The sequence below is a fragment of the Manduca sexta genome, chromosome 26, assembly GCF_014839805.1.
Source record: "Manduca sexta isolate Smith_Timp_Sample1 chromosome 26, JHU_Msex_v1.0, whole genome shotgun sequence".
NCBI lineage: Eukaryota > Metazoa > Arthropoda > Insecta > Lepidoptera > Sphingidae > Manduca > Manduca sexta.
In genome coordinates this window covers 6,359,745-6,383,519 of record NC_051140.1, presented here as the reverse complement: position 1 = coordinate 6,383,519, position 23,775 = coordinate 6,359,745, and the positions used below count along the sequence as shown (strand labels likewise).

General features: G+C 34.9%; 1 protein-coding gene across 1 annotated transcript; it reads right to left on the bottom strand.

Annotated features, from left to right (window-relative positions):
• Positions 1–9: 9 nt before the first annotated feature.
• On the bottom strand, positions 10–14,460 carry LOC115453224 (proton-coupled folate transporter-like). Its single transcript, XM_037443453.1, has 7 exons — positions 13,303–14,460; positions 10,666–10,825; positions 9,870–9,971; positions 7,648–7,785; positions 6,653–6,736; positions 5,746–5,902; positions 10–187 (listed from the first exon to the last, which is right to left on the bottom strand). Exons 1-7 carry the CDS (start codon positions 14,092–14,094, stop codon positions 115–117), a joined length of 1,506 nt encoding a protein of 501 aa, XP_037299350.1. The 5' UTR covers positions 14,095–14,460; the 3' UTR covers positions 10–114.
• Between the last annotated feature and the right edge of the window lie 9,315 nt (positions 14,461–23,775).

The following is a 23,775-nucleotide window of genomic DNA, read 5'->3' as shown; positions in this document are numbered from 1 at the left end:
AAATACAACTTCATATTTAGACTTTTTATTAAATTCACACTTAACGCACATCCACTAATTGTCCATTAACACTTTCACGTATAAATAAATGCTTTGTCAAGTCATTACGTTACATTAAATTTCTTTGTTAACGTTTTCCGTTTCGTCAACTTGCTTGGTGTCTTTGCGCTGTTCGAAATACATCCACCTGGAAAGGATGACCACAAATTAAACTGAAGTCGATATGATTCGGCGGGGTAACACCTAGGTACTAAGCGGATGTGATGTAACTAACAATTAACCTTATAACTAAAGCGACAATCTAATCATTACCCTCATGACCGGCCTAATGAAGAAGTTATCGTAAATATTATAGTAACGTACTTAAGACGGTGCCCCCAGTAAAACAGCGCTTACCTTAGTTTTAGCAATTATTTATTCGAAATTTATAATACATATAAAAAAAAAACAACCATAATTTTTCTACAATATGTTATCTTTACTTTATTTGTTTCAAGTTTTTTATAATATGGATTTTATTTTAATAAAAAAAAATTGGTAATTCCGTGCATCTTTGTAACCAACTCTATTGGATAGACAATAAATTAAGGAATATTGTAGTAGTTTGAAATTTTTAAAAATACCTAAAATTGATTTTTTAAAGCAATTTTTGTACATCTTTGTATATACCGCCCGTAACTCGTGCACAGTAAATTTATGAAACAAATGCTTAAGGCCACTTAAAAAAGCCTCAGAATAATGACAAGCAAAAAAAGCATTCACTTATTTGACACTGAAATATAAATACTTTTCGGATTTTGCCACAATAAATTTATACTTTTATACGTTTATGTCTAACGTTTCGAAGACTTTGCAGCCTTCATGGTGATAATATAAAAAACTATAATTTTATTTCAATGCAATGATATTTCATGTAGATTTTTTGCAAAGATTTCAGACGCGAAATTAACTATCACTTCAGCTATGTAATTACATGACTTTTTACGTGTTTATTCAAAAATAAACTATATGATCTCTCTTCTCAGGGTTTAAGTTGTCTCTTTACTTTACAATCGCCTTGCAGAGCAATCTTGTAGATTTACTTTCATAATATTATTCTTAAAGGATTTATTCATAGTTCCATGCGCTAGCAGCTTTTTATTAATTTATTCGGCATAAAACTAGCATACAATTAAGCTAGTCATATAGATAAAAGATTTGCTAATTTAATTTAGTTGCACTGTCATAGGAATATACATAGTTTTTCAAAGAAATTTCTCTGTTTCGATATACTGAATCTACGAAATCAAAAAAATAAACTCAGCATAATATAGAAACAGTCAGCTTCAAAATTAGCTGAACAAATTCAAAATTTCAAATCGCATTTAAACTTTTGTGTCCTTATCAAAAAAAAAATCCGTTTTAAATAAACTTCACAGAATTTACTTTATTTTAGATAAATAAAAAAGAACTTGAGGTATAGCAACGTTATTAAGTATTGAATTTTTTCAGCTACTTTTGTGCCTGACTGTACCTCCTTTTCTTCAATTAATGTACTAGAACGGTAGGTTCTAGTACATTAATTAACCTATTACAAGTCTAAAATTCCATATGCACAAAAAAATATGTTTATTTAGTTCAAATCGTCTAGGTATTGGTCAAAATTTTTTGGGTTTCCCTGATCGGTTATTTGCTGCAACGTAATTTATAATTTAAATATTAATTAGAGTAATTAACGCGCTGCACGAACTGGAAAATCCAATGCTTCACTGGTCAGATATGTTTTTATCTTATTTTACCTACAACGACTATACTTGGGTTTGATGTCCGTCCCGGTTTCCTCAAAAACTACAAGTGATATGTCACGTAGTAATAAATTAAGTAACCTACACGTGTAATCCCCATCTAGACGGATCAATTATTGCTAGCAATAATCGTACGCAATTTCGCACCACGTCTGGACGCGCAAGAGTGAGGCAATTCACGAGAGATTTTTTTTAATGCTTTGAATGTGGTGACGAGCTTGCCGTTCACCTGATTGTAAGCGATACGACTGCCCATAAACAGTAGAAACACCATCCAACACCTTGAATTTGAAGTACTGTTTGGTATTCCACTGCGCTCGCTGAGACATGAGATGTTAAGTCTTATTATGTTCAGTACTTACACTGGCTACAATGCCCTTCAAACCAGAAGACAACAGTGACTAAACACTGCCGCTTGGCGCTAGAAATAGACATTGCGGTGGTACCTACCCAGGCCGACTCTCACATATGAGAGACCTACATGACGCCGCGTTGACGTATACGAGTCTTTTGATATTTAAAAGATTTGCATTAGATATTCTTATAAGATAGTTGCTAGCGATGATTGGTCCGTTTAGAAGACACTTAGCAGGCGTCTACGCTCAACAGAGGACTTATCAAAATGTAGGGCTAGCGAACTGTGAAACAATCGGTGTAAAAACTCCAAAAAATGCGTAGAAATAACACCGGTCAACACGATTTTTGAGTCTGGCACCTCAATGTGAAATTTTGGTTTCTCCTATATTACAAATAAATAAAAAAATAACTGTTCCGATCAAAGTTTGCTTTTGTAGAAACTAGAGCAATTTACTGAGTTTCAAAAAACACATACAAATTTTTATACTTCTCTGTAATTTTATTTAAAATTACGATAAAAAAGTTTTTATTGAACATCAAAGTCTTTTTTATACAAGAATTATGACTAATAATAGCAAACAAATAGAAAATAACAAAAAATCATGTTCAAAAATGTTTTTTTTTAATGGATCTTTTATGTTTGTGTGCGTACTAATCCCCAAATGTAATGTCCCATCATACTCTCGTTGTACTGCCCTTGGTAATGTCGTTCAAAGTCCATCACATCTTGGTAAAAACGTTCTTCCTGCTCCTCTGAATAGGCACCCATATTATCTTTAAATTTGTCCAGGTGAGCATGTAGCATATGGAGTTTATGGGACATTCTGCAGCCCATCAATTTAAAACTTTCAAGCATAGTTTCAATGAACTCTTTTTGAAGTTTTAACTTTAGCTTCAGATAATTTGGGAAAAAATCTCTTTAAATATTCAATAGCTTCAGAATTATGATCTAGAGCTTACACAAATTGCTTCATTAGCCCTAACTTTATATGTAACGGTACCATCAATATTTATTTAGGCTCTTCTATTGGTTTCACTTTCACATTATATTTTCCAATTTGAAATCAACACAAGCACCGTGAGGCACCCATTTCTTATCTTGATTCCGTATTTTGAGGTTATAATAAGCGTCATAGGCTTCGCAATGCTTCAAAATCGTTGCCAAAGCAAATTTTTTGCTTCTTACTTTAATAAATTCACCGCAAATAAAACAGAATTAATCAATATCCTGTTTACACTTTCTTGGTGCCATTTTCTAACCAAGTACGACATAAAAGTCGGTTGTTACAACTCAAATATACTTTTTTTAAAATAGTAATAGACTAGTAAACACTCACTACTGCCGTTCAGACATAATTTACAATTTGCAATTAAAATGATCAAAATGCTACCGCCTATTGCTCATAAGAATCAATTAAAATTTTCAAAACGTACTTATCAACATAAATCATACAAAAGCAAACTTTAAGAGTTAAAAATGGATATCCGAGTGTTTTTCGATGTTTGGAATCAGAATTCAAGCATTAGAACAGAAACACAAAAAAAAAATTTTTTTTTGTCGACTTGTGTAATTAAAAAAATTAAATAGCTAAATTAAATGAAATCGTGAATACCTCTTACATTTTTTACCTTTAATAACAATTTGCCAAAAATCATCCATGAAAAACGAATACTTTCACCAAATATCTCAGTTTTTCTGTTTAGATTTTTTTTTATAATTTTTTAGTAAAGTCTAAATATGGCGTGTGCATGACTGAGGGTATTTCTGACTAAAAATTTCATGGTGCCACTGCGACGAATTCTCGTAAAATATTAGTAGTGGCATTGACGCGAATAAAATTAAAATTATTTTTTATTTATTTATTTTCTGGTCGGAACTTACATTTATTTATTTTATATGTACAATACCAGTAACTGATTGTAAAGTATTATTTTCAAGCTGATAAGTATGTGGTTTATAAATAACGCAATTTCAAAATGACCCTTATTAGTATTATTAAATAAAATCTGAAATCATTTATTTCATTAGCGGACTTGTAGCGCCGTTCCCTCCGGATTCTAAGAGGGTTGAGTCTCCGGAAAAGGCCGGGGTGTATGGAAATATAGAGCAAGGGCCAAACTATTAATAGATTTCATGATTTCAAGCCTTAACGTCAAACATGTCCCTGTTTTTTTATTTAACGTAAAAATATTTACTTTTCAGAACTATAATGACATAGTCGTTTGCTCTTTTTTGTAATAAAATATTTTCAATATTATTATAATCTGCTACAGTAAAGTAGGGTTATTAAATTAAATCCATTAAAAATCATATGCAATGATCACGTTTAGCCTAAATTTAAGCCCTGCAAAGTACTCGTAATAACAATGCACACAAACATTCACGCTTTTTATATAGCAATAATACACACACGCATGCCTTTTATCCCCGAAGGAATAGGCAGTGGCCCAACTAATGCACCCACCATCCGTCGTATATATTCCGTCGCATAACGTGATAGGGGATGAGACTATCGCTATATCACGCACAATATCTAGATCTGATACTGAGCAGAAACCCCCAGTACCACTTTGCCCGACCCTGGGATCGAACCCCAGACCTCGCAGTCATACTGTAACACAACTGCACCACCAAGGCATACTACATTAGTCATAAAATTAAACCTATTGAAATAACCACAAGCAATTTTATGTCTAATAATTATTTTAATGTAATAATTTTATGTCTAAAATTAAATGCCGCAAACTATTTGTAATAATAATGGCGTTAATATTTTCAATAAAGCAATCTTGCGGTTAACCACATATTACGATGCATTTGATGTGACATATTACTGAAGACTAATTATTCCGCACCTATTTACTCAACATTGGAAGCGATATCAAGTGCTTTACGGAAGTACCATTACTGATAAATGATAAATCGGGGACTTCCTTTGTGTATCTATTTTGTTTATGAGTTGAATATGATTGATATTTGGATAGACCAGCAATACAAGTAAGTAGGTCTTACTTATTAATGGCTTCAATTGTGTATTAAGTTGTTCACTTTATTTTATATTAAGCTAAATGTACGTTACTTTTTAAGGAAGCTCGACAAAAAGAAATTATTAATTAATTTATAAGATCTCACTATGGCGCCTCGTCAATGATTTAATGTATTTAATATTTTATGTTTATTGTTATAGACAGCTGTCGGCTACCCAAATGAAATAAAATAAAAATATATCATCTAAAAATCATCGCACTTTATACAAGACTGACTGTAAGTTTAAGATATTTTAAAAACGTATTTTTTTAAACGCTCGTATTTAAATAATTTGATCTTTCATCAATTCATAACTCGGTAACTTAAAAAAATAAAAATAAAATGCTTTATTCATCACGTAGGCAAACATACATGCACTTATAATAAGTCAGGGTACATGAGAATATTTAATTATATTTATATAATAATTATTCCTCCAATGAAGTCGATAAATAACTACAGATATTTTATATTGGACATACTCATACTTACTCTTAGACATACGTGTCAAGCAAATCTATGTTTATAATGACGTGCTTTACAGCTTATTGCAGGAGTTATCTCCTGCATCCTTACCCAAAAATAGCCACGGCGGGCACGGTCATGCCAGCTCCGAGCAGGAACACGGCGCCCGGCAGTATGTTTAGAGTTGCCATGTACACTCGAGAATACAGCGGTCCGTAGACTAGAGGCATCATTGCCTCCGCCAACCCGAACAGCGAGTTCACCTTTCCTGCATCACAACAAATAGATATGTATAAAAAAACAACATTAACTGAGTGTAAATACATTTTAGCATCGCTAGCCATCTGAAACACATTATACAAGGTGTTTTTTTTCTACACGGACACGGCAAAGTGCTCGGCACTGTCCCTGTAAGAGGAGTTGGCTCCAGATAGAGTGTCAAGTGGTAAGAAGGAATTAGTTGTCAGTCGATACAATTATGCCGGCCTTTTTTAAACCTCAGTAATCCCGGAATGCAACATACTTATATATGATGGTCGCTATCCCGGGAGATACAAATATCCTACCAACTGCTATATGGAAAATATATTTCCAACACCTCCCTGTCCCCCTGTTTGATCAATTTCAGTGCGGGTTAAGACTAATTAGTGCTCCCCAAGACTCGCCGAACTTCATTTGGTGTCATAAAATATGTGCGACTGCCGATCCTGGCTTGTAGGAGTTGCAGAGGTGTGTGTGAGGGTTCCCACCTCACACACACCTCTGCCAATGGCTAAGATTATTTATTTATTTATTTTATTTATTTGTAATAAGGTACACCAACAGCACTACATATTACATTAATCAATATTATAAAAAACTATAAGGTACAGCATCTGATATGTGTGTTACTAATAGGTGAACACAGCATTTACTACGATTACGTAATCTCTGCCAATAGCTACGATTACGCTAAGCAGAAATACAATTAATAAACTGAATAATATTCATCAATAATGTCGATAGCTTAGGTACTCACCAAGTTCTTCGCTGTTCACGAGTTTCGAAGCAATAGACCGCATCGCTATGAACGACGTTCCATTGAATATCTCCACTAATGGTGCTGTAACAAAAGAAAACAATCTCTGTTTTCTATTGAAAAATACAAAATGTAAAGTCAATATTAGTCGTCCAATATTTGTTTCGTGATGTTGCGTCTTCAAGCCTCTTTGATCTTAATAATGTTGTCAGAATCATAGGACTTGGTACAAATATGGTATGGCATTAAAAATGTCACTGTTGTTGTTTTTTTTTTTAGCAAAGAGAGTAATGCTCGGTATGACGATAGGCTCGCACCCTATCACATCATTGGACGAAATGGTAAAGTGGAGCTTCTGCCCACTTCAGGAATAGAAAACCGTGTATGTGACGCAAAAATAAGATTGCTAAAGCAAATCAGGGTCACAAAAGCAATAATTAAACACATCCTAATATAATTTTAGTATATTAGTCATAAATGATATGAAAATAAATTTATATTAGAAGCCATAAAATATATGTTATGAATAATGCAAAGCAATTAGTCGGTATGTTGTTTCTTGTTTTTAAATAATTTATTGTTTCTTGTTATTTATTTAAAATAAGAAAAACTAATTTGACCGCCAACTCTACATAATTCATATGTTTAGATTTATTACAAAATTCATGTATTTATATTTCTTGGTTAATGAAAGCTTTATTTCACACTCAACTGTGTGATGACTGAGCGCACTAGAATTATCTCTATACATTATTAAGCTAACATATAACTAACTGACTGATAATTATAATGATACGTAGTTCGCCTCCACTAACCGTGCTAGGTCCAATTTAATGCGAGTCTTCCAAAAATAATATAATGGTACCATACTGTAGATAGCGGCTTGACTATCCCTAGCGTTGTCTTGTCAATGGGTAACAGTGACCACTTACCATCAATGCGCCGTTAACACCTCTCCATTCATTGGTTATAAAAGAAAATTTAAGTTTACATACCGATGTAAATCTCGGTGGTAGTAGATGCGAAGGCAAATATAAACGAAGCCAAGATCTTGCTGGTGCACGAGATGATGCCCACCACCGTGTCGTCCAACTTCATGAAGTCACTGAAGATACTTATTGAGAATAACGTACCTGCACATACAGAAATATAAAGTCTTAAATGCTGTAGAGGAGGCCCGCGCTCAGCAATAGGCAACATATAATATGGACTGTTAGGTTGTTATTATATTATGATTGTAGGCTATAGGGCTGTTATTATATAGGTAAAATTATATCATAAATACATTGATAATCTATAAGTCAGACATTATCATCAGTCATATAAATATATCATATAAATATACATTAAATCAGCTGCTAAACATAGCCCTTTCCTAAAGTTTTTCTCACCAACAATATAAATCACACATAAAGACCTCATTTTAAAATTCAATTTCAATAATGTGAAAAACGCTTTGCAGCCTCGTACGGAAAGAGAATCAAAAACAATAATATATAATACAGCTACAAAATAAAGGTAGAAAAGAAGCAACATTAATATACACCAGTAAATGCGACTCTGACCGCCGCAAACGCAATATTACAGTTTAATGTTTCAAAAGCGACAATTTAAAATTGACTTAGCTAGTATAGTCGCATCTAACAAGTACTAAGAAGTGCAATATTACTAAAAACTGATTTAAATTGCATATACCTATAGAAAACTAAATAACTAATTGATAAATCATGTAAAGTCCGGACATAGTAAATTTTGTCGACAGCAAGATTAACACGGTTTAGAAGTAAAACAAAATTAAAAACAGACATGCATGCCAACTTATTTGTAAAGTCTTAATTGCTAAATCCAAAAACTATGCCATTAAAAATAGTTTTAAAAAAACATGCACTTAACAAACAGTTTTTCCGTAACAACAAACACCTCAATTCCATTATTTGTACGCTCGTATTCCGATGCAATATCGAAAGTTTTCAAACAACATTCAAATACATCAGTACATATTCAATGAACTGTAAAACTACAAGTATTGTTTTATAACATCGCATATCGAAGAACAATAAAAGCGGACTCAATGAATACATTGGGAACTAGACCTCCCACATACACTTTTTAAGACAATGATAATTAACAAGGTAATATTTAAAGAATTATCTATATAAACTCAAGAGCTGGAGAGTGTATGATAATTAACATGTAATAAGAGTCCGACTTATAATTCAAATTATATATTAATGCGGAGTAATGTTCAGGGTATTGATTAAAATAACTTTTCATATAAAGCCTTGTTTACCAAAATCTCGTTATATAAGTAACTAAAAATTCATTCAGACAATGATAAACCGATCAAGGTAAAAAACATTATTAAAAGACCGCAAACACTTCCTAAAATCCACTGCTGGGCTACGGCGACGCATTTAAGGAGAAGAAAATCGACACAATATGTTTTACGATCTAACAGAGTATCCTTTAAACATACAATTGGCTTGAGAGACGTTGGCACAACATTTCCAAGAAATATCTTATTTGTTATGACTATTTTCATAACATAAGCATTTTTGAATAAATATTTGAAATCAAATACACGAGATAAATGCTTTTATAGAACAAAGATTTTTTGTTTTATCTACAATGTCTGAAAAGTTTAGCGTGATTAATTTTCGAATACCTTACGTCTAGTTTATATCCTTAATTTAACTTTTAACAAATAAAAGTAAATCTCGCAGACCAATTATTGCTGATGAGTAAAGATTTTAAAATAAAAAAAAAACTTTGATAATACAAAATGTATTTTGCCAATATTTCGCGTTGCATTTCCTCAACGCTGATTGGTCGAGTTTAAATTTCGACCAATCTCAGTATAAAACATTTTTTTAGTAGCTTTGATCACAGCTCCACAAATTTCCTATTTAATACAAAGTGTAACTCTCGAAGTATTCCAAAAAGAGTTCTTTCCAATATCTTATAAAAGGAAGTTTATTCCATCGATTATGTATCCGAAATTTTCCAAAAGAAATAAACAAACAATATATTTCGTTTTTTATTCAATTTCATTGTGTATCAAAAATGAGAATTTTGATAAGTGTTTATTGTAAAACCTTTTTAATTACATTTAAAATCAGTTGCATATTCGGCCACGTAGCCGATGATATTAATTTTAATGCGACCTCAGCAAATCGGCAGCTAAGTCGAGCCGTGAATATAATGGAATAAGCCTTACCGACTAAATTAGTGATAATGCTGTATGTACAGAACATGCTGAATTGCACCTCGTCCCAGTTGAACCTGTACCTCATGAATAAATAGAGCACGTTCATTTCACCTGTAATACAAAGCATATACAATACAATATAATAAAATTGTAACAGGCTGATGTCTTTACTGGATATTAAAGAAAACCTAATATGGGTGGTCTTAGCTTGAACAACAGAGCATAAACAGATTTTAGAATTTTTATCAGTCTGTATATTTGTATACGTATCACGCTAAAACTATTGCGTGGAATTTAATGCAGTTTTTACCGATGTATTGCTAGATGTCTGACTTAAATATGAGCTACATTTTATTCCAGAAAATATTAATTTTGGATTTATTTTGGATAATCTTTTTCAAACGGGCGGCGCCTCGAGCTAACACCAGTCATATATACAATTGCACATTATATCATAAGTGTAGTTCATTATTAATATGATCTAAGTGTATGGGAAGATTAAATAAATATAGATAAAACTATTTAAATTGTCTTACATCTACTTAATGTTAAATCTTTATATAAAAAAGTAATCGATTTTGATTTAACTACTAATATTGGAACTTTAGATCTAGTATTAAATAATACACAAGGATAATCATAAACTTGTACAAATTAATATGAGTAAAGCCATTAACAAAAAAAAATCATACCAAGGAACCAGATAACAAAATAAGACTAAAACTTGTCACCTATCTTTATAGAGACAATAGTTTATGACAATTCATAAAAACCGTATACACTGCAGGTATAAATACTATCTTACCATGCAGAGGTCCGAATATAACACACACGACGACAATAAGCAAGGAGACCCGCAGCCGTCGCCGCCGGGGCCCGCTTCGGAACGCGACCGTCAGCGTCTCGCGCACGTGTCTTGCGTCGAAGAACGAGCACACCCAGCCCCGACAGCCGACTGGCTGCTCCTGAAAGGATTATAGTTATACGTAATACGTTTGGTAATAGATTATCATAGTGCTAATGTCGCAGTTAAATGCAGGGCCAACGTAATACGTGTATCCTATGCAAGTCAGGGTTTGGCTAACTTTGGTATAAAGAAAATCACGCAGTTCAATACGGTGTCGAGGCAAGTTTTATACTTGTTAAAATGAATTTATCTTAGTTTAAACAACCGGTTGATTCTATCAATCCTTTTTTGTGAGATCTAATTCTGGGTACATCGCTATACAAAACTTAAACTAAGTTGAACAAGATTGAAATCGAATCTAGAGCCTCGCAGTCTGCATTGCGTGTGAGTTGGCACGACAGCTCAGTAGTACTGTCTAGTACTTAAAAATACAGTCAGTAATTAAAAATACCTTTCTCCATATTTATTTGTTCCAGCAAATAAATACCTCATATGTTTAGGTTCATAATATTTCATAGCTTATTCGGCAAAAATCAAAACTTACAAACATTTTAGTTCAAGCTAAGAAAAGAAACTAAGCGGCGATAGCCTAGTTGGGTGTGGAACGAACTGCTTTAACGAATATCCGCGGGTTCATATCCCAAGAGCACACAACTCTGTTTTTTTTTAAATTATGTGTGTATTCTTTGCGAATTATCACTTGCTTTGACGGTGAAGGAAAACATTATGAAGAAACCTGCATACCTGAGAAGTTCTCGATAGGAATATTGAAGGTGTGTGAAGTGTGTAATCCCTCTCAGCAATGGAGGAGGCCCGTGCCCAACAGTGGGACAGTATATAGTACAGGGCTGATATTATTATATTTAAGAAAAGAAAAACAAAAATATGTATAGAAATGACATAACCAAACGACAGACTTATATATCATTTCTATACATATTTTTGAAAAAAGACGTCATGACTACGACACCAGGTGTCACTATAGACACGCATACACAGACGACACAAGCATAAATATGTCTCGTCATCGTCTCAGCTTCTCCCAGTGGCTGTTCTGAACCGAGGTTCGTAACCCATTAGTGAGTTGCCCTCAGCATGGTCACTTAATTTTTCAAGGGTTGCGAGCGCACAAAGCGCTCTTCCAAAAGTCCGGTGTGTTTGGATAAGCCACGATTTGTCAGGTTCCTCCCCCCGAGGCTATTCTTGTGCGCTCGGTCTCCATACCGAATGCACGCCCATGCACGGGGGGACATTATGCCACGGCCCTAGGTACATAGTAGAATGTGTATACCTCTTGGTTGCCAAATTCACTCTGAGGCCTTTAAGAGACCGCGAACATTCCCTGACCCTCTCCCTTCCACCCATCCTAAAATGGTTCCTTATCCTTCCCCCACACTTGCTTCCCATCTATCCCTTCCCACTTTCCACTTGCCAGGGCTCTGCAGTCGCTAAGCCGGGGGGAACCAGTATACCGTTCGCAAGTTTCCCTCGGTGTTAACTGCAGGGTCTGTACCCAAAAAATAACCCGTCAGGCTAAAAACGTATGTCATGTTCCTAAAAAAAATATCTTAGTCGATTTACGAACCACTAGACCATTCACATCTGAAAACTCTACGCCATGACGCCTGTCAATTACGAAACAATTAAAACTCTGTGTTTCATTAATATATATTAGTTGAAAATTTAATTATGTTTTAACTAGGCTCTTTCTTCGATGGTTTTACTCTACTTTATGTAAAGATATTAATAGGTTGGTAAAAATATTTTTTTATTAAGAAGAATCCATATGTATATATGTTAAACTCATAAAATAACAGATGATAGACACCAACATTTTATCATGTGTGAAACTAAAAAGTATTATATTTTATTAAAACTTGACAATTTATTTGCATCATGATAATGCATTTACCTATGATTATTTTATTATATTAAAGCTACTTAAGTATTTTTTATTATCAAGGCTCTAAAATCGTTTTTTGTTCCTCTTAATATAAAGGTACATATATGTGTAATTAATAATATGTTTGAAAAACTATCAACAGATTACCTAAAATCGAAGGCTCACAAAAATTCACCAATAATATAACTACCGCTTCCACGATCCAATCCCTCAATCCATTTATAGAATGATCGCACGTAATTTTAATTTAGGCCCTTCGAAAGTGATCCCAATGTCAAAGAAGATAAAGTAGCGAGGTATAAATCCCCGCCGACACCTAGCCGAACCTCGCGTAAAATCGCTGATTGTGTTACGGTGTCCCCCTTCGCTCGAATTTGCGTAGTGGGCGCGAAGCAATTTATCACTTAGGCACAAGAGTAACCGGCCCGTCGCGCTACACTTCCACTGACGCATGCCCTCAACGCGCCTCGCACCTCCTGACACCTCCGCTACTCTCATACCGCTATTGGATCACAAATTGCCTACGGATTAATGATCGCACAGTAATCAACTCTAAAAGAATTTCTCTTAAATTGAGATACGTGTTTCGAAGACAAATAAAAGAAACGAATGTTTTATTGTAGTAGACTTACCCTCTGTCTGTCCTGTGCAATCACTGGATCTTTTAGTCTTATATAACCGTATATTAAACTTGTCAGGTACAAGCAATTTGAAATTAAGAAGATGCCGTAATATCCGATCTTCTGTAGGAGAATTCCGCTCAAAGACATTCCTATCGGTATGCCTAATGACATACACAAATTGGCTACTCCCACTCTGAATGTCCTCATTTCTTTCGTGGTCACATCACCAATGTAGCTGAACACGCCGACGCACACCGTAATCCATCCTCCGGTAAGTGACGGAAACAAATCCGAGAGGGCCGTGACCTCCAAAGGCAATTCGTAAAAGAAATATGTGTTCAGGATGAAGCTAGTGCAACAGAGTACTTCGCCAACTATTGGTAGTAAAATACACGCCTTCCGCTTTCCTGTTTTGTCGCTCCAGGATCCAACAAACAGCACCAGTATGCATGGGAATGCCGTTTGCACAATGTTTTTCCACGCCTGAACGGATGCCGTTAATTTCTGGACCTCGGCCTCTTCCATGGTGTAGTTCTCCGTTTGCCTCCGGTTCAATGCCGAACACACTTCATCATCGTAGCCTAAGTTCACACGACACGCCTTCTCCAAGTTCAAGTTCTGCACGGCCAGGCCCGAAAACACGTTAGACATGATGTAGCACGCTATGATCGGTTCCACTGTAATGTTCGATCGGATCTGCATCAACTTTTCTCTCACACTCGACTTCTTGATTTTATTCTCATCCTTCCTTGGCTCCCCTACGGTTCCTGTTTTACCCGCGGATGTGTTTATTCCGTTCATGATGTCCGACTGTTGTTCCACGGTTACTTCAATCAATCATCGTAGCTGAATGTGTAATCCGTCACTGTTTCCCGTACGTTAGCCACGAGGTTCATTGTTGTCGTTTCGCTCGACTCGTATATCATTGTTGGAAGTAACTCTGGAGTCGTCACTGCATTACGCACACTTTGGAGCCCACGAATTTGTAACGATTCACTGACACACAGCACACGGGAGCGCGGAGCCGGAGAATGAACTAAGGGACGACGTTGTCTTAAGAGTACATTGGACGGATACTTGGTAGAGTGGTGTTATTAGAGACAATTGGCCGGTGGCAGCGTCGAGTCGCGGCGGCAGAGTGGCCGCGGCCCGCAGGACTCCCTGGATCCGCGTATCACAACCTTGCAGTAAGCAGGCGTTTATTCCATTAACGCAGTGCGAGGTGGGTACGCGCGAAGTGCGATTAGTGCACGGTCAAGGTACGCTTTATGCGGCCACGTTTTATACGTTACTATTCCATTCAAACGTATCCCGCTTTATTCCTCGTTTAAATTTTATGTTGATAAATCATTTTTCTCAAAATCGATAACGTGATATTAGGGATAAACCTTTACAAACAAGCGATTATTATTTTACCGATGTTGTATTTCTTAGACATAATACCTAAGATTATCATGAGATCGATCAGATTGGATCTTAATCTATCGTAACACAACTTTCATTCCCTAATAAAAGTATAAAAAAAGGAAAAATCTTAGAAGAGTTTTATTCTTCGCACAATATAGTTACAAAAGCACATTTTTTACATAAAATTAAAGATTTAAAACCTGGCAATAATCATTAAACACAAACCAGCGCATTCAGTTGCCTTACATTTGGAATAAAAAACGTTGAAAGATAATTCGTTGTCGGTAGTTTGGTAACGAATGTGTTCGGTTAGAATGGCGGTACGTAATAAAGGGCTCGGGCGGAAACATTACCCTGTATGAATGGTTTCCTCCCGAAGTTCCTGCCAAAACTATCGGTTAACTTTCTCCCCGCCCCAGTTAAATTAGCTTTACTCTTTATGATATTTACGTGTTCTATGCGTTGCTTATTCGGGATGCCTTCAGAAAAAGCATTGTGAAAACAAATACATAATGGACATCGGCAATAATCACAACACAAAAAAAAAAAAATTATAGATCACCGCAGCCATATTTATATAAAAATTCGAACTATGTATGTATCAAAAAACTGTTTTTTTTTTGTTGTGAGTTGTAACTTTTTTGCCAATGTGCGATAAGTGGCTTATCTAAGTTGAATTTGATTCTGTCTAGACACAATAGACAAGACTAAACCTGAGTTTAAATGCAATACAAAGTTTAAAAAATATATAAGAGTCTTATGTTATCAGAACCCTAGAAAAAATCGTAACGTATTTTTCTTTTCAGGCTTAAGATATTATATTTATTGACCAATTCGTCCCAGAGCTGGGCAGTTATCCCTAAACTTAAACAGAATGTATCTACTGCTTTGTAATTTACATTGTTATTAATTTGCATCATGTAGGCCCAGTATAGGAAATTAAATCAACTACAACCCATAACGACGTGCTACGATCCCAAAAGTACTAAAATAAAACAAAGCAAAATTAAAAAACGACACCATTTTTTTATTATTCTGAATTTCTCCGTATCTGCAGATATTAAACCGGATAGAGCCCCATAATAAAATCAAAAAGTCATACGTCAAGCCCTCTTAAAGGGCATCAGATAAAATGCTTTATCTCCACTGATTTATAACGCCATTAAATTCGCGTAAAAATCATAGATTGGGCACATTTTTATGTTTAATTTTTTTCCCCTTTTATTGTTCTCCCAAACGGCGGCTAACAACTGTGTAACGTATTCATAATACTGTTAAATTTATCACCGGCTTACATTCGAATATGATGTTTTTAATGTGAGGGGACAATGGGACGCTATGTGTTCGTTTGATTTATTCTTTCATGTTCAAATGCTTTTGTTTCTGCTACAACCTATCACTTAAACCTACAATGTGAGTATTTATTTGTAATGCTTAAATGTAATTTATATCTCATCATATCGACAGCAAAAGCGGCGAGAGCCTAGTTGGGTGTGGAACGGACTGCCAAACGAATGTTCGCAGGTTTAAATCCCAAGAACACACCTTAGACTTTTCTAAGATTATGTGTGTATTCTTTGTGAATTACAGCTTGCTTTAACGGTGAAGGAAAACATCGTGAGGAAACCTGCATACCTGAGAACTTCTCTATAGGAATTTTGAAGGTGTGTGAAGTCTACCAATCTACCAATCGCTAGCCTAGTGCAGATGCACTAGGCTAGCGTGGTGGACTAAGGCCTAATCCCTCTCAGTAGTAGAGGAGGCTCGTGCCCAGCAGTGGGACAGTATATAATACAGGGCTGATATTATTATATATCGACATAGTCTTAGAAAAAATCTTACAAATTAAAATTGCAGTCCTGGAGTAGCAAATTCACGACCTCAGTGATTTTAAAATCCAAAAACGACGACATTAGATCATTAATGTAGATCGCGTTCAAAGTCCAAGGCATTATTCTCTATGACAATGTTAACTCGTAATACGGTCGAGTTACGTTATCTTCCTGAAATTAACGGGGAATTATATTCTGTGTGCCAATTTCTATTGTCTTAAACGCGACGCGGTACGTTAGGTGCTTCTTAGGCACTCTCAAAATAAAGGTGGCATAAAGAATAAGAGCTCTGTTAGTTTCTCTACTTCCACAATTTTAGTAGATATGTAGTGATTAAAAATTAGTATTAGATTATTATTTGTGCGGAATAACTAACCAATTTTGTATAAAAACAATATATAGTTTTGTATTATATCTTAGGAATCTGAATTCATAATTAAGTTGAACTTATTTATAATTTGCGGCCATGGTACGTTTCATAATTAATGAGCTTATATAATTATCAGAAAGTTTTCATTAATAAATATAAAATTAATTTTACCTCAATATTTTAATTTCATTGCAATTTGTTATAGCTGACCCATTAAAACATAAATTGAGACAGTGATTAAATAAAAGACATTTAATTTGATTTTATTGCTCGCAATCCGTGAAACTCTCTGTTTTAAGTTTCTACTGGTATATGTAAATAATATTAATAACAAATATTATTTTTGTCGCTGTACTAATATATACATTTGCATGCTGTGGTCTCCTATAATTGAAGAGGCACGTCACATTGCTAATTTTACAAATGCTACAACATTGTATTATTATATGCCGTGTGTCCTTCGTTGGAGGTCATTAAATAAATAAATAAAATAATAAAAAAAAATCACACATAATCCTATTTACTGGCAATTTATAATTGCTACAAGTCACAGGTCGCGTCCGCCATAGTTCGCGCCTGAAGCACGTAAACCCGTTTAGACGCCTTACGCCGCCAATTGAGTTCGGTTCGTTACAGGCACGAAGAAACTTTTGTGAGAGACTGTACCTTCACAAATTGCCCGCACGTGAGCACACTAGTTTATCAACCCACTGACATATTCCTTTTTAACAATATTCAACCGTTTAATCAGTCCTGTGGCGCGAATATTCGGTGACCTATATCTTGTCTCCTGTACGTAATTGACTTATCAAAAAGGCTATGTATTTACGCTTTTAGAACATTGACATATAAGAATTGTGGTTATAATAAATAATGCTTTTGATTATCCGATTGATGTCAAATGAAATACTAATTAGTTTTCATTTACAATTAGTTCACGGATTTTGAATATTAAATATGTTTATAAAGTATCGACTGATGAGAGATGATTAGCCTTCGCCAGCCAAATAATTATGCTGGTATGAACTATATACTTCTGTGTGTTAGATTTATTTAACACACAGAAGTATATGAGACAGTAAGACAAAAAAATATTTTTTTTTTCTTACTGGCAACATTCACCCTTTGGTTCGGCCCTACGCCGTGCGGACGTATGTACTTTTGTCATTGTGGTGTGTAAATAAACGTTATCGAACAATTTACGGCTAATCATCTAGTATTTCGCCCTATAAACCCAACACTGTGTACATTACTATAATAATAATAATATCAGCCCTGTATTATATACTTGCCCACTGCTGAGCACGGGCCTCCTCTACTACTGAGACGGATTAGGCCTTAGTCCACCACGCTGGTCTAGTGCGGATTGGTAGACTTCACACACCTTCGAAATTCCTACAGAGAACTTCTCAGATGTGCAGGTTTCCTCACGATGTTTTCCTTCACCGTTAAAGCGAACGATAAATTCACAAAGAATACACACATGATTTTAGAAAAGTCAGAGATGTGTGCCCTTGGGATTTGAACCTGCGGACATTAGTCTTGGCAGTCCGTTCCACACCCAACTAGGATATCGCCGCTTTTTTACATTACTATATTAAAACCTAATTAGGTTTTGGATTTCTTGGTTACAAGAACATCATGATCGAAAAAAATGTCTAGTGACAATTTAAGCTTTGATATTTGAAACACTGATCAATGTGACCACACGGCTACCGTGAACTAAACGGACAAAACAGCGTTCAAGTAACACTCGCCAACTACGAAACATTAAACACATTTCAGGATTACACGGGATTTGCTTTCAAATGGATCGTTTACCTGTACCATGTTTGCGAACACACACTTACAACTCTAATCCAGGACACGGGCCGGAACTTCGGAAGAGGACTGTGTTTTATTGAATTGGGCTTCGGAAGTGTGGAAGGGTTGTTTGTATCGCCAACGTTAATGGGGTTATATAATTTTAGTATAGTAGCTCGGTAATCATTTGTAAGATCTGTGTATTTTGAATTTTTTAAAGCCAGGGGTTAGGTTAGAGTAGGCCTCTTTGCTTTATACTTGAATCAATAAGCTATTAGTTGGAACACTTATATTAATATATTTTTTTATATTTTTGCTCCACCTAAATACGATAAGTAAGTAAGTCAGTGGGATAAACATAGAATTTCTATTTAACATTAATTTAGAATTACTATACGATTATTTAATAAACATTTTTCACGAAGGAAACAATAACAACTTTGATGGTTCTCCCCACTTGACACATTTAAAGATAGCAATATAGTAATTTTCTGTCAACCCTCGCGCAGCCGGGCGTGTGAGCCCAAGCAAACATTTCTTTGGACGAATCCCTCGGTAATCCTGTCGCTAATAATTTCCCAGGGACGAAGTTAATCGGCAGATTGAGCGGTTAAGCACCCAATCAGGCAAGTTGAGGGTTAACGGAGATAGAATCATCGGCACCCCATCGCAAACGATGTCCGTTTCATCAGAACAACTAATAACATTCTGCGGGATAGGGTTAGTTTATTCATTTAGTTTGCATATAGATACCCTTATTTTATGAAGGTGTTAATTAATCGGTAAATATTCCCATTGGTTTTGCACCGAAATGTAATTTAAACGAACATAGGTTAAATATTTGTTTAGATGATCAATCATTGTTATTACTCGTTTACCAGCTGTCTATATAATTCTAACGGCATTTTGGGTTATTTACAATGATTTTTGGCTGCCTTATGCGTAGATAGGAGGTCAAGGTTGGGCTGTTCCATACTAGAAACATCTTTGCGCACACAAAAAAAATCCCTGACACTTACAGAGGCCTTGCATGGTGCAGGCCTTTCGTTGTCGCCGATCTGTTTTTGTTTCTGCAAGCTGCCTTTCCTAAAGAATCCGTAGCTACGCCGATAGTTACTGCATAAGCAATATACAGTACACAGTACCAATACGTCTTATTTTCCCTTGGCTAAGCAATTTAACTATGAACTAAATGTCAAAGTTACTAATCAGAACACAAAATATAAATCAATGATATCTTTATACACAATTGTATACACTAAGAAACAAGCCTTAAAACCCAAACGTTCAATTTATCAGCAGTTCCATATAAGCTCAAGCCCCTTGTTTCGCACGTAATGCCGAGTCCATCAGCGGCCCCGGCTCATAAAATATGTTTATGACGTTGCAAATTGAAGGGGCTTCCTCCTTCCTTCCTTTTGGACCTCGGTACTAACTGGCTGTAATGTTACGCGATTTGATTGCCTTTCAGGGATTACAAACTAAGCCAGTAATTCAATTATTGGTTTAGTTTGTAATAATTCTCTCACAAGCTGTTATATTAAAATCTCTTTAAAAACTTTCTCCGTTTAGTTCCATATTCATAAATCATACTACCTCAGTATTTTAATAAATTATATATATTTTGTCATTGTTTCAGAGACTACGCACTTCGTCCGAAAAACTAAAAATAAACTACGATCGGATTCAATATGAATAGTACACATAACATGCCTGGGGTTAGGATTTGTGCCTGACATGACTGCAAGCTCCCCCTATCAATTCACGGCGGAAACAAAGAAACGTACCAGCTATATATCTGCCTAAACCCTGTGGGTACCGGCGTGGGCATATTTTATGTGTTATTTTCAATTTTGGCTGTAACTGCAAATTGACATATACGTCCATGAAATAGACGTACCTACGCTAAGCTGATTTCCGTCCTTGAATATAATGATATCGCTATATCATAAAAAATCTAAACTTGAGTAAATGAGGCTTTGTCCAGTAGAAAAACATATATAATTTGAATTAAATATACTGAGAATCAAATCCAGGACGTCTAAACTCCTATAGATATGTAAAGGCGACATAATTAACGTTTATTGAATAAATATTTACAAAGCATATACCACTTTTATAAAACTAAACAGTTTAATCGATATTTAATTAACACCACAAAATCATCAAACGACCTTTTGTGCTCCAACGTTTATCGCTAATCTAACTCCACCGATCCATTGACATCGAATTTCACGGTAAATATAAAACTAATTTGATTGTATGCGGCGGCAAATTGTAGAACTAATAATGTTATTAGCAAACTCTATTCGTATATTAAGTAAAATTTGTTATGTATTTTGTTAGCAATGAGCATAAGTGGGGTTGTATTTTAGGGTGCCTTCAAATTATCCGCGCGGCTGCAGTGAGGTAACAGCGCAGCGGTCGCGCGGCAAGGTAAATCCTTACAAAAAGACGCGTGACATGCGTTACAGCCGCGCGGTAATTAGCGGCAAATTGATAGAGCTCTTGGAATTTTAATTTTGCTTCGTTTGTGTTGCGGCAAGTCTAATGGATTCACTAAGCAGCTCGATTCATTTGAAGATGCCCTAAGTGTACTGTCAGCATAATTGACAATTAGTGCGAGGTTTTTCTGAAAGTTAGGCTCTATTGACTGAACCTTGGAAGCTATAAACATATTATAATCAATACATCACTTCACTTTTACCCAAATGGAGTAGACAGTGTCACAAGTGTGCCAATGATCCTGTTTCGTGATGTGGTAGAGATAAAGTAATAGAATCGCCATCTAAGATTTACACAAACTGTGTTTTTATATTTCGTAGTTTGTAATTATATTATACTTGTTAAAAATTGTCGATAATTTATCAAATCAATCAAATCTTGAACATTCGTTTTATATTATACATAATACAAACAACCACCCAAAAAACATTACCCAACACTCCCTACGAATATTGAACGAGATATGATCAACTCAAACTAGCAGTGCAAAATCCATCCACTTTAGACGGGGGGGAACTGTTACTTGATTTAAAAGTAGCCAATTTAGTGATCGGCGACGGTAAATCCGACGTACCTAATGCCAATTCCAATCCGAACTTGTCGGTCGAATGAAGTTTTCAATATCTAAATGGAAACCGCAGCATGAAACACTTACCTAAATGGTTTACAGGTTACTGCTGAATGTTTACGGGGAAATTTGAAACATATATTTTGGCTACCACAGTGAACGTGACGGTGTCCTAAATTACTATTGTTTGAAAGAAAATTAAAAGAATTTTATGTAGATATTGTAATGTTAATGTGAAATATTATATTGATGATAAAAGTAAAGAGTCCAAGAAAATGTTTTGTATTAAGTTAAATGAATGTGAGGACGGAATACATGAATAAAGAAGAATAAAATTGTATTTGATTACCATTTACTTGGTATTACCTCATATTACCGCTCACAAAGGGAAGTTGTAATGTTACGTTACCTAGAATCTGTATCTTTTGTAAAACTTATATAGATAAAAATATATCCGAGGAACATATGTATCTGCACAGGTGGTACGATGTAGAAAAGCAAATGAAAATTAAACTACATATTACCTTAATCAATGACTCCGTTCAACTTCTATCTATCCGAGTGCCAAATAATATCCAAATTCATTGAACTGTTTCTGCGTTAATTTCTAACAAACATCCAAATATTTGCACAAACTTTCGCATTTATAATATTAAAAAGTATCTGTTTGGCAACTTACACAAACAAGCAATACTCCCACCGCCAAGGCTATAGCTTTATTAAATTCGTATCTTGAGAGTAGGCCGGATGCCGACATATTTGTCGATAATAGTCACACCATTTACAAAAATGTGTATTTATTTTGAAGTCATTTTGTTACTTAAGCATTTTTCTTAAATTTAATAAGCTGTTCCCATAATGTAGAATGTAAATAGTTGTTTTTTCTTGATAATTTTTATTGTTTCGTTTTGTTTTATTTTGTCTATTTGTTGTTTTTTTTTTCACTCAAGCGTCTTGGTGCATTTCCACTGTAAGCTTTTGTGATACTTAATTGATAAATAAATAATTAACTATCTATATTGCCTCTTTCGTTAATTAAATATTTAGAAACTAAGCTACCTACAATTTGCTGAGATAGCCCTTTATACTCCGAGCAGTTCTTGAACGAGTTAATATAAAGCGTAAAACACTTGACCGTTTTTAATTTAAAATAAACTACGTTACTTTATCACGCTGCACTGTGTACAAGTGCAGCGGGAACTAAAATAAATTAAGCTGCTGTGTACAGCGTGCCCGTATTTTCTGTAATTTGCAACACGCTGTATCTTACATCATCTGAGCCGACGGTAAATTTTACATATCTACATACGTATATTCGTACTTGTCTTGAATTATTTTCGAATGCTTACGACTTCGTCCGCGGGAGTGTTCATACAAAGTTGAGCCCTTCTTTACCCTTATTGAGGTTGCTTTTCGACATGCCCTTCCTTATTCCTTATGTACATCATAAAGAAAAAGTTTCTAGAATTTTCTAGGCTTTTTATTTATTGGTGTGCGCATTGATGAATCCATGAAAGAATCAGTTCCAAACTCTATATTGCAAAAAATACCGTCTGACGCGCAAAGAATATAATAAAGATGAGTGATGAAATTATTTAAATTAAGCTTTTTATTTTTTTATTCTCAACTAGTTGACCCGACAGACGTTGTTCCGTCTTAACTATGAATTTGCAGCGCGCATTCTGTCAATCGCTGACAGTTATTTCAAAGAATTGACAGTTATATAAAATTAATATTTTCGTTAAATTTTCTAATTTTCCGCGCAATTTTTTAATTTTTTTTCTTTCCTAAGAACCTTCTCCTGACAATAACAAACACAACAAAAAATAATTGTGAAATCGGTCCAGCCATTTACGCTTGATGGCGTGACCAAGGGAAATAGGGATTCATTCATATATAGATTACAAGCGGACACACTAATAAAAGCTAGATATTAATAATTGCCTTATCACTATTTTATTTTATAATTCATAATCTCCATAATCACGGTGTTTAAA

What these genes read in the sequence shown, in the direction of transcription:
- LOC115453224 (XM_037443453.1), bottom strand. Translation starts at nt 14,094, where the DNA reads ATGAACGGAATAAACACATCCGCGGGTAAAACAGGAACCGTAGGGGAG. An exon ending in TTGCACAGGACAGACAGAGG is followed by an intron (nt 10,826 to 13,302) that starts GTAAGTCTACTA and finishes TAATCCTTTCAG; the next exon opens with GAGCAGCCAGTCGGCTGTCG. An exon ending in CGTGAACAGCGAAGAACTTG is followed by an intron (nt 5,903 to 6,652) that starts GTGAGTACCTAA and finishes GTTGTGATGCAG; the next exon opens with GAAAGGTGAACTCGCTGTTC.